The sequence below is a fragment of the Pangasianodon hypophthalmus genome, chromosome 17 (genome assembly GCF_027358585.1).
Source record: "Pangasianodon hypophthalmus isolate fPanHyp1 chromosome 17, fPanHyp1.pri, whole genome shotgun sequence".
Taxonomy (NCBI): Eukaryota; Metazoa; Chordata; class Actinopteri; order Siluriformes; family Pangasiidae; genus Pangasianodon; species Pangasianodon hypophthalmus.
The window spans coordinates 6,132,200-6,144,248 of NC_069726.1; the positions used below are offsets into that span (position 1 = coordinate 6,132,200).

General features: G+C 37.7%; 2 protein-coding genes across 2 annotated transcripts; one reads left to right on the top strand and one right to left on the bottom strand.

Moving 5' to 3' along the window:
- The first annotated feature begins 5,773 nt into the window (after window positions 1–5,773).
- Window positions 5,774–7,756, top strand: ved (ventrally expressed dharma/bozozok antagonist). The gene is made up of 3 exons (XM_026943702.3): window positions 5,774–6,241; window positions 6,620–6,876; window positions 7,174–7,756. The coding sequence occupies exons 1-3, from the start codon at window positions 5,956–5,958 to the stop codon at window positions 7,513–7,515; spliced, it is 885 nt and encodes a 294-aa protein (XP_026799503.3). The 5' UTR covers window positions 5,774–5,955; the 3' UTR covers window positions 7,516–7,756.
- Window positions 7,757–8,050: 294 nt separating this feature from the next.
- Window positions 8,051–11,773, bottom strand: LOC113544839 (histone H2A.V). Its single transcript, XM_026943856.3, has 5 exons — window positions 11,639–11,773; window positions 9,395–9,472; window positions 9,181–9,294; window positions 8,845–8,974; window positions 8,051–8,360 (listed from the first exon to the last, which is right to left on the bottom strand). Exons 1-5 carry the CDS (start codon window positions 11,639–11,641, stop codon window positions 8,299–8,301), a joined length of 387 nt encoding a protein of 128 aa, XP_026799657.1. The 5' UTR covers window positions 11,642–11,773; the 3' UTR covers window positions 8,051–8,298.
- Between the last annotated feature and the right edge of the window lie 276 nt (window positions 11,774–12,049).

The window sequence follows — 12,049 nt, forward strand, 5'->3', positions numbered from 1 at the left end:
CTCTTTAAAGTTCTCGCTGATTAGAATCAATAGGGGAGGGTTAATGGAGGTATTGTAGTCAAAATGATGTGATTATAAGATGAACTGAATGTTGGAGAAAAAGGCCCAAGGAGACAGGGTCTATGGGCTGCTTTTAATTAACCCAACGAAATATATCCACTTAAGTAATTCCATTTTAAACTCTAATTTACATACAATTCGATTCAAAATGGGCGAAAAACAGTACTTTAAGCAATATGCCTGATGTCAGAAATGTGCCATATAATAAATACTTCCAACATTCACAATTCTAGCAATCAGTTTTAGCAATCTGTACAGTACAGAGTAAACATCTTAGGTACTGCTAAAGAAATTCTGCAAAACTGATGTTCTAAATATAAAGAATGAACTAAAAGATAGAGTAGTAAATACTATAAACATTTAAAATAAACAAATCATAATATGATTTCACATTTTAAAACTTTTATCATATTTTATTAGGTCCTCTGTTGTGCAGTTATTATTATTATTATTATTATTTTTTTTTTTCTAAGGAAATTGGCTGGTAGACTTTGGCTCTTAGGTAAAATCTCAGACAGCCTTGGCTATATATTTTTTTTTTCAACCAGTTTGTTTATTTATTTATTTATTTAAACAAAAAAAGTACATACTTATCTGGAACATTTTAAATTTATATTTGAAAATCTGTTTTCTTTTCATTTCTGAAATACCAATGCAGATGACATTAAAAATATACTTATAAGACAACATTTATATTAAAAAATGTACACAGTACTGTATGTGAGCATGAACTGAAAAGAAAACTCTAGCTCTTCAAGCCAAAAACAGCTGTGATGTGGATGCAATCACACCCTGCACAACTCTGTATGGCAGAACATTACCCTGATTACCCTCTCACATCTAATAAAGCTATACGGAGGTGTTCCCATCCTGTGTGAAATATGACGGCTCCGGGTTGCTTGACAGAAACTCAGGTGTCTTTGGTCACTACTTTCAGGGACAAGGACTGGCCAAGCAGGGAAGGGATGATACATTTGCGTCCCTAACAGGGCAGCAAACAGCACCCATTAGAGATGAAAGGGGATTAGTGAAGGCAATCAAAGGCAATCACGGCTGGAGCCCATTTACTCTGAGAGACTGTCGTCTGTACTGGCTCTAAAGACTGACTGGGAGGGAGGGGGCACCACTTGAGTGACACTTTCATTGCACTGACAGGGCCAAATAGTAACAGGGCTGCACTACTGGTTTGAAAAAGCAATAGATTTACAGCAATAAATACACAAACGCAACTCCTGAGTCGACAAATTATAACTCCATTGCAAATACTATATAAACTTGCTATATAATATACTATACAGTATATCCTACATTTGCATCTTAATATTTGTACTTAGTTATATATAACCAGTTAATACTTTTTTCAATGAATGTTATTTTTATTGGTATATAAAGGAATGCTTTTTGAAGCCAGTGGAAAACCTTCTTCTCTCATGTAGACATACTTTTTGGTAGTAGCCTTCCAAGTGTACGGTTTGAATCAGTTGTGATAGTGATTTAGCACTAAACACATCTGTTTTCTGCATTAAATTAGTCAAACACCTGCTTAGCACTCTCATTATCCTGACCACACAATAGTACAGTAGCAGACAACACACACAGACCGTAATCTGCGCTTTGATGGCAAGATCACGGGGACAGGAGGGGGACAGGAGGTGGACATGGCGTCTCCTGCTCCTCCCGTCTGTGCTCCATAAAACCAAGCTGCTGTCTGTACTGTATCCCTGTCTCTCTGTCTTTCTCTATTTCTCGGTATCTCGGTGTGCTACCACTCACATCAAAGTCATTCCACCTCTTTATCACATCTGACGACCTGAGGAAGCTGGAACCAAGCTGGGGACTGTCCCCCTCACCACGCATTCCACTTGGGAGTATAGAAACTCCCCTGCAGCGCCCAGGAGAGATCAGCAGCAGATACAGACAGGCATGAGATCTGGGTTTTGTTGTGGCCTTTAACTGAAAGAGCAGGAGTGAGATAGCAGCGTAGATATGATGACAGAGAGAGTTAACAAGATAGCTACCCTTTGAAGTCATAAATAGGGAAAGTTAGGTGGTGTTCATTTGACTGATGGAGCCTTTTTTGCAGATTGTCTAACTTGAAAGAGCAAATAATTTCGCAATAAAGCAAATAATTGGGTGCAGCACACATGATCAGCCTTTTTATTTCAGAACAAGGCCTTATACAGAACTAGCACTTTATATCAGAAGTTCTCAAACTTTTTGCAGCCAGGGAGCCCTTTAACTGTAAAATAAATGCCACAGTGGTTTTAATGAAGAAAATGCAACTAAACAAATATTATTAAAATATGTACAATGATATAGTTTTTTATTACAACCATAGAGCTTTTTATTCCTGGAATTCCATCAAAAAACACAATAGATTAAGGGTGACATTATTTATAGGGCCAACTTGTTTTTGAGTTATTAAGATTTGAATTAAAGCCATTCAAATCAAGAGACCAGTCAAACTGGCTAATAACTATAGCAACTTAATAATTAATACAATAATGTTAAAAATAATGGGCTGTGATTTCCACCAGTGTAACAAATGAAAAAAGACTCTGCTTCACAGACCCCACTTTGAGAATTATCACCTTATATTGTTAAGGTTTTGTATAAATTACATCATGCAGACAGGTTTCTAAATACCAGACTGACTTAATAATATATTCATTAGCATTCTTTCCAACGCAATTTAATATCTATAAGACACATGAATAACATTCATGGATAAAACAAGAGCTTCACAACTTCCACTTATGTAAAAGTAAAAATACACTATATGGCCAAAGGTTTGTGGACAGCTGACCATCACACCCATATGTGATTCTTCCCCAAACGGTTGTCACAATGTTAGAAGCACACAATTGTCTAGAATGTCTTTGTATGCTGTAGCATTACAATTCCCTGTCACTGGAGCCCCAAGGGCCCCAAACATATTCCAACATGACAATGTCCCTGTACACAAAGCAAGGTCCATGAAGACAGAGTCCTGACCTCAACCCCAATAAACACTTTTGGGATGAACTGGAATGCTGACTGCACCCCAGGCCTCCTCACTTGACATCAGTGCCTGACCTCACTAATGCTTTTCTGGCTGAATGAGCACAAATCCCCACAGCCACACTCCAAAGTGTAACAGACTGTGGTTAAGTGTGCATGTTCTCTATGGGACTCTGGCTTACACCTGAAATCTCCACCCATGGCGCCATCTTTCCTCTCCTTTGTATTTTTCTGTAGGATTTAAGGGGATCAGATTAAATCAATCAATCCCAAACAGTGATGGAGCTTGCAATTTACAGTCAAACTTGTATTTGGCTTTGTGGTGATTAATTGGATTGATCATTTTAATCCCCTGGTAAACATCTGAGTGAGATAGTTGAGGATTTAGTTGAGGGGCCAAGGAGGCACATTTACAGCTACTTACTGTGTGCGTGTGTGTGTGTGTGATCAGGGGTGTGTATTTCTCTCTTTGTGGAACTAGGGAATAGGGCTGTGTTTATCTGGATGAGAGGTCGGATTGGGCCAGGCTGCTCTCTCGGCACTATGTGTAGTGTTTCTGTAATCGGCCATTAACCGCTTACTGGCACTTCAAAGGGGCAGTGGGCTTTGATACCAATACCGACTTAAAGAGCGCATAAAGCAGGGGCCAAGGAGGCACATTTACAGCTACTCACTGTGTGTGTGTGTGATCGGGGGGGTGTATTTCTCTCTTTATGGACCTACCTGATGATCCCCAAATAATCTTGATCTTGCAGGGACACAGCTTATATTTTGAGTTTTTTTTAAAGGTAATATTACACAATATTAGGTTAGTAATAGGTTATACAAGCCAATGTAATTACTTCAAATATAGTATTACATGACTCAATGGAAGTACCTCACAAGGACAACAACCATGTGTGTGTGTGTGTGCATGTTTGTGTGTGTGCGCATAATAATAATGTGTAATAATAATGTGTAATAATAATAATAATAATAATAATGTGTGTGTGTGCGCATGTGCGTGTTCAGGTTAATTGTCATTCTGTTATCATTATGATCATTCCATCCTATTTTATATTGCATTTCAGAAGAGAAGCAAAGAAAAAGAGCATGAATAGAGAAGACAGAAAAAGAGGGGGGATGGATAGGTAAATAAATAAATAAATAAGTAATGGGCCAACAGAAATCATCAGGCATGAATTTACTGAATAAGTCCAGCTTATTTATCATTTACATAGTATGTCAAGACATATTTACCTTGAAACACTTATGGTAAGGATCAGATAGATTGCTTCCATGTAACAGAAGGCACAGAATATACAAAACGACACCCCCCGCCACACACACACACACACACACACACACACACACATACATCCAACACAAAACAAGAGCTTAAACAAATGTAATTGTTAATAGCATACAATAAGAATATACAATATACAAAATACAATATACAGTATATTGTATGTAAGTGGAAAAAAAAGGGAAGAGTAATGTAAACAAGACAAAGTACTGCACTGTGGTAAAGTAAGGCATAAAGTGACCAAGAAATTATAGGACTGAAGTATTATCTTGGTCTTGCTGGGATGTTTATTTAGGTTTACGTTAAGGTTGTAGCATTTTCAGTTACAGTCATGTAAAATTATTATTACAGTCACAAATCAGTGGAATTATTTCAAAAATAGTGTTACATGACTTATATGAGTGTGTGTGTGTGTGTGTGTGTGTGTACACGTATGAGAGATAGAGACACTAGAAACAATTGCATACTATAGAATTCCATAACTATAAAATAAATAATAAAATTTCACGCACCCCCTCAGTACAGATTATTTTTAATGAACATAATCCAACTTTTCATAGAGTATGCTTATTATTTAAATGTGTATAATAATAGTTTTGCTATTTTTTGGAGGGATAGAGTCTTTTGATCCTGTGCCCACTGTCAGAACACAAGTTTCTATTATTTATAAGCCTACTCTTTTTTGACTTACTGAGGTTTGGATAAAATCAATTCGATTCAAGTGACCAGTCAGTCCGGCTAATAAATATAAAAACTCAGTCGTAGCCTAAATATAATAGCTTTGATCATAGAGGTTATGGTTTCCAATAATGTAATAAACAAATTATTACAAGCCCCCTGGAGATGCTTCACAGACTCCATTTTGAAAACCCATTGCTATATTCTATATAGTATACAGTCAGCCATTTTTCCTATTTAACTACAAACGTTAGTATTCGTTGATGAACTACATAGCCTACTAAATATTTGTTACTATTTATGTGTCTACATAATTATATCCTCTAAACAAGTAGTTTAGATTTCTTTACCAGGAGGATCTTAAAATGACTTTAATCTGAATATAAATCAGCAATATTTGAGATTTGAAGAGCTTCTGTATATCCAAGTTTTAACAATGGAGTTCAACTGTTATCTCAGCACATATGAAAATTTGAGTATACGTAAACACAGACAGACGTTCCACCATCAGAGAAGAGACAGGATCAGAGATGGTTTTGGAAGTCGGGAGGGGGATCTTGGTGCATCACCAGACTTACTGGAGCCAGGAATTAATGGGCTCATTCAGAGGCGATTGAGACGTCTTAATTACCACACTTGTGAAAACTCAAGGGGTGGGGAGCAGAGTAGGGAGGATGTTTCCTTTGATCCTGGCCTACAGTCAATTGTAAATGAGCCAGGATTAGCCCTATAAATACCCCAAGACCTGCACTGGAGGTGGTTATCACCTATCTGAAGACAAACAGACCTCTACTCTCTATTCATTCAGTCTCAGGACTCCATCCTCTAGACAACTCTACTGCCTGCAGATCCAGACCCAGGACCATCAGGAATCATTTTTACCCATTTTCATTTCTTGGATATTTTGTTTTGGCTGGACTACAGGTGGAATGATGAAGGGACACTTTTCTGTTGAATGGCTATCCCAAAGCAGCCAGAGCAGTGCTAGTACTCCATCAAGCCCTAGTGCAGTGAGCCATTCCAGCTCCTCCATGGCCTCTGATAGAGCCAGCACCTCTGGGACTGTTCCAGAAACTCTCCCTGGTTTCTACAGCAGGAGAGTGGATAGCATGGAAACCCAGCAAATCCAGTCCGAGCCAATGGGGCCATCACAAATCTATATTACTGCACCAAAGAAAGAACCTGTTGCAAACAACACTGAGAGCACCCAGCATGGTAAGATGTTAATTAATCACATCCATAGTATAATTGCTAGTTATGTAATAAAGTATAAATATACTAAACTGTCGACAATGTGTAAGCAAATCAGGGGTCTTTTTTATTGCTTTATTTTCATTCACTCTAACTATGTTAGAAGTTAAAAGATAACATTCAAAGCTTCTTGCATTTTATTAATTCTAAGAACTTAAAAATGTATGAATATATTAGTAGTAGATCATGGATCATTGAAAATGAGTAAGCAAGGTACCTAGATTTAACGTTTCTTAACTTCCATGTACTATTTATCTCTATTTCTAAAATGTTGGTCAATGATCCTATGCAGAGGTTAAAATGGTCTCAGTCAACTTCCTTTCCACATTTTCTCCATTCCAGCACCAGAGTTAGGCTTCAGCAGTGGGACAGAGGAGGAGGAGACGTCCGGATATGAGAGCGAAGGCGGGCGTTCTCTCTCACCCATGGCCTCCAAGGAGCCAGCACCTTCAACCTCCCCTGGCACAGGGCGACGAGCTAGAACAGCCTTCACAGCTGAGCAGATCGACAGTTTAGAGAGAGCATTCAAGAGGAACGCTTATCTGGGAGCCCAGGACAAAGCTGAGCTGTGCAAGAGGCTCAATCTCTCTGATAAACAGGTGAGCAGATTTGTCTTAAAGGAGAAGTTGTACTATCCAGGCTGATATGGTACTATGTTGGTTACTACTAAGAGGAATAAAACTCTTTAAGACATGCTTTTATTATTAAATACTTAACCTAGGGGATGGTAACGGCTCTGCGTCAGGCTTCATCACACCATCCTGCCGTTGATCATCCCATGTTTTACTCCTTACTTTCCTACTGTTACGTACTGTCAATTCTTTAAAAAACAATGTAGCTACACCGACACATGATGCACAGAGTAGTATGAAACTAACAATTATGTCTCTCCACAGATCAGGAACTGGTTTCAGAACAGACGAATGAAGCTAAAGAGGACGGTGCAGGATGCCTTAGCACACGCCTGCCAGGCCAATGTGGCATCACAGCTCATGCATTACCCCGAGCTGCAGTCCTTCAGACCAGCGCCGTACCCAAGTTATTACCCAGCACAAGAGAGCCCGAGTCCCTACATGTGCCCCCCCAACATCCATTACACCCCTTCTGTTGTGCCCACCCTGTCTGCCAATGCTCTCTACCAGTACAGATGTCCTCAGGGTCTTCCTGTGGCCCCTAGCAACCCGGCTCTTATGCAGCCGTACCAGCCTTACTCTCACCAGTACTTCAGCTCACAATGAACATTGCCAATTGGAGCCACATGGACTGCAGATGAATCGCTCATCAGTCTTAATGAAGCATCCCCTCTCAATTTTGTAATGGATTTCAGAACACAGGGTGGAGTGCAATAATGAATGTATTTTTCATACTGTTGAATATTTAAAGACTCACTTGTAAATGCTTAAATCTGTAAAGTTATATTTTGTTCATGTTTATATGTACCAGAGAACTGTATAATAAATGTTTATCTGTTTATTTGGATTTCAGTTTTTTCATTAGTGTTTCACTGAATTTATAATAGTACAATAGTCCAAAAGAGCCCCAATCACCAAGTGCATATTGAACTCAGTGTAGAATCTGTATGCAGTACAAAGTAAAATATATACTTACTGGCACCCATGATATACATGAGGTTATATCAAAGTGCTGCTGAATTCGCAAATCTGAATTTTCTATAATGTTACTAATATGTTATCACTTCTACAGTAAATATAAATCCTAACATCCTTAGTATAAAAGCCAGTGCTCGTACGAAATAACCACAGAAACACAATATTTAAGAAAAGTCTTTATGTATAAAACAGATGTAAGACACATGCAAATATACACTGAGAACCCCCTCATGTGCCTTCGTTAACCCATTTAAAAAGGATTTACTATTGCACAATTCCCCTCCCACTCCAAAAACAGTACGTCAAAATATGGTCTAATTTTTCCGTTAATTCTATGCTTACAAAATAACCATACAAAAAGATAAAACATAAAACAGCTGCTCTCTCCATACTGACTGACAAAATAGCTTTCTATGCAGTTTTCTGTTGGCCCTTCTTTCCAATCAGGGACTTGTGAATGTGAGGAATCACACCTGTCATGACACAAGAAAACACACATTAAGAAAACCAGGATGTAAATGAAATGGCTTAACATGGGTAATCAGTGTTCTTCAAATAAGAATAGAAATGGCACTGCTATAACTAAGACGGAAATCCAGTGTCTAATCAAACGCAAATTTCTTTGTCTCTTAAAATAATAAAACCCACAACAGCTCTACTTCTCTTGTGGGGCTATTTTAGAGAAATTGGAATTCAACTGTTGCTTTCACATATGCGTAAAAAGAATCAGGGTAATAAATCCCATTTCTCAGAGTTGCAGGCCAATTATTATTATTTTAAAATTCATTAAAATTCTGTTTTACTTCATATGCAACACAAGAACATCTCTATTATCATTATGCATCATATGATCAAATGTAATAAGAGATTTTCCCTTAATCTTCCTTTGAGATAATCTTTCAAGTGGAGGTAGCATTATGCAGAACAGAAGGATGTCTAATGTTCTGTTAAACTGACCTCCACCAGCAATTGTTGCTTTGATAAGTGAATCCAACTCTTCATCACCACGAATGGCCAGCTGTAAATGCCTGGGAGTGATGCGTTTCACCTTCAAGTCCTTTGAGGCATTACCGGCCAACTCCAACACCTAGTCACGCACATGCATGGTAAAGCTGACATGACATCAATTTAATATATACGGTGAATATACAGTATACGCAGAAAACACGTGTAAGTGGGAACACGCAAGTCAGTGGCTCATGAAGATAAGGAATTTCTAATGATTATTAGTTTCCTTCAGACTCCCTGCCTGTACACAATCATGTTTGATGCCTTGCTTGGTTTAACCGTTACCTCAGCAGTGAGGTACTCCAGGATGGCTGCGCTGTACACTGCGGCTGTTGCGCCGACGCGTCCATGGCTAGTAGTCCGCGTTTTTAAGTGTCTGTGGATACGACCTACAGGGAACTTCAACCACAAACCACAACCATCACAACACGTACTTTCAAATGAGTCATAGCACATAGTACATCAGTGCAGATTTTAATCGTGTGATAGAAACACACACCTGGAGACCAGCCCTCTGAGACCGGGACACTGCCTTAGCCTTGGCTTTGCCACTGTCTTTCCCAGCCTTTCCTCCTGCCTAGTGATCAGAGAATTTAAAAAGAGTAAAAAAAGACATCAGATTACAAATTCTCATATCACAATACTGTTGAATTCTCAAATCTGATTGATCAGAAGGCATATTCTATTACAGCAGCTCTGGCAGTATTTCTGGCTGTAATTTAAATCACAGGTTTATATCATATTATATCTGGTTCTAATATATTATTCTTTCGATTGTAACAGCTCATTCACAGGGACTTTTATGGTGGACGCACCACATCATCTAAGCCTAGTAATAAACAGATTAAATACAAAGTGCTCTTATATAACAGAGAACAATATATAATCATTGATATGTTGATGCTTTCTGTATTTAGATGTGTATTTAACATTTATTGAAGGAGTCTCTAGTGTCAATACTTTGTAATTGAACATTACTTTAAGTTTTCTACCATGGGAGAGTCTTCGGGATTTTGCACTTTTCTGTTTCTCTGTAAAATGAGAAGCTGCTATTAATTTCAAGGGAGACATGATAACAGGACCCAACACGGGGGTCCCAAACTTTTTGGGCAAACGATCCCAAATGGACATTATGAATTTTCTGCGACCCTAAACTTTGACCACCCTACAATTTTTTTAATTCTAGATTTATAATTTACGACTACTGTAACATTTGAACATTGTATTATATCAGTAATATACAGCTGTATAACGTAAGTGACTTAAAACCAGACTAATATACCTTGCACTGACTGACCAGTCTAGTGGGAGTATTGTTCACACGCTCACTGCATATCTTTTATATACATCCGGAATACTTATATCCACACGGCAGAGCCAAAACAAACCAGTCAGTTTTCCAAGTCAAACTGTAAAATGTTTAGCACGTTTAAACACACTGACAAGCTCTATCTCTCTTAAAACTTTCAGCTGTCGTCATGATTGTTGTCATGAGCTGCGTCTCAAATTGAAAACTATGCCCTTACATTAAAAAAATATTTACTAATCTGGAAAATTCAGAAGGCTGGTAGGGAAAACAGACCTTTTGGCAGGTTGGAAGGCTACAGTAAAATACAAACACTTACTCAATAATTGTCTAGAATAGTATTCGTGATCTGAGACACAAATTGTATTTTATATATATATATATATATATATATATATATATATATATATATATATATATATGTATGTATGTATGTATGTATGAGCGATTTGTTTAACATAGTTAGATGGACAGGGGAATTTGTCCATTTTCTATTGCTGAACTACACTTCTGCAGCGTGTCCGGATAGTGAAAAAGACAAAATATTAGCACACATTATCCACCTTTGATATTTCTAATATTAATTTGTAAAAATAAATGAATGAATCAGTTTCTTTCGAGTTATGACCCCCTAGTTTTGGAATCCTTGACCTAACTTGTCTCATGGATGTTCCACAACATTAAATATAACAATAAATGGATAAAAAGCATAACGCCTTGTTTATTATTAGACTAAAAATTGTAATAATTGGCAAATAGTTGTAGTATAAAAGGAATAAAACACTCTTGGAGGGGTTTTATCACACAGGATAAAGCTCACATTTGAAATACATTTTGATTAAGACTTTTAACGTCATGGATGCTTTTACAGGCAAACTGCCATGATTTTCTGACAAACAAACAAACAAACAAACAAACAAAAACACGCCCACTGACTGTATTAACCAGCTACAGGTTTAATAATACAGTTCATAAATAAATGCAGTCCAGCTTTTTAAAACCAAATAACAGCAAAATAAAAGACTGAACACACACAGCGACAAACTTCCACTGTTAAACAGTTAGCTAACTAGTGGGAATGGCTGTGCACTGCGCTCAAAAAAACATTTTAATTAACCAGCTTAATAAATAAAAAAACAAAAAAATAACCGAAGTATAGATGTTTTAGGTAAATAATAGCGTATTCAGCGAATGTAGTTAGCCATATAGCTAGTTAGTTGGTTAGTTAAGCGGTAAACTCAGTAAGAAAGGCGAACTGGTTTCTGCTTAGCAGGCTAGCTAGCTAACATGTAAGACAGCTCTTAGCCGGAGTTTCAGCTGGAGATTAACATATTTGGTAAGTAGGGTGAAGAGAATTAAAACACACACACACACACAAATGGACCGTTTTAGTGTAATTTGCATATTAAAATCAGAAAACTGTTTTTCAACTCTTACCATGGCACCGACAGAGAGCTAGCGAATCAGAAAATGTTTTAAGCAAACCCTAAACACACACACACACGGTGAGTGCAATAGGAGGTAGACTAGTGCACTACATAGGATACAGAAATAATTCTTTTCTATGCATTTCTATCTCCTATGTAGTGCACGTATACAGGGAGCATGAAGCCGTTTGGGATTTGACCATTGATTCAATCAAACAGATTGTCCTATTACTATGGGTTTGCATACAAAGAGGGGGTAGAGACAAATAAGAGGAATTGGGAAATATATTTTCGTACACTAAATAGCCAAAAGTTTGTGGATTCCTGATAATCACAGCCATATGTGGGTCTCCAAACTGGTGCCACAAAGTTGGAAGCACACAATTGCATATAGGATGTATTTGTATTCTGTGGTAGCATA

Bases quoted from the DNA above. Each gene is read 5' to 3' on its own strand.
- ved (XM_026943702.3), top strand. From the start codon at position 5,956: ATGATGAAGGGACACTTTTCTGTTGAATGGCTATCCCAAAGCAGCCAG. The intron at 6,242-6,619 runs GTAAGATGTTAA...TCTCCATTCCAG, and splicing joins CACTGAGAGCACCCAGCATG to CACCAGAGTTAGGCTTCAGC. The intron at 6,877-7,173 runs GTGAGCAGATTT...GTCTCTCCACAG, and splicing joins TCAATCTCTCTGATAAACAG to ATCAGGAACTGGTTTCAGAA.
- LOC113544839 (XM_026943856.3), bottom strand. The intron at 9,295-9,394 runs GTGTGTGTTTCT...TTGTGGTTGAAG, and splicing joins CTCAGAGGGCTGGTCTCCAG to TTCCCTGTAGGTCGTATCCA. The intron at 8,975-9,180 runs GTAACGGTTAAA...GTGCGTGACTAG, and splicing joins TGGAGTACCTCACTGCTGAG to GTGTTGGAGTTGGCCGGTAA.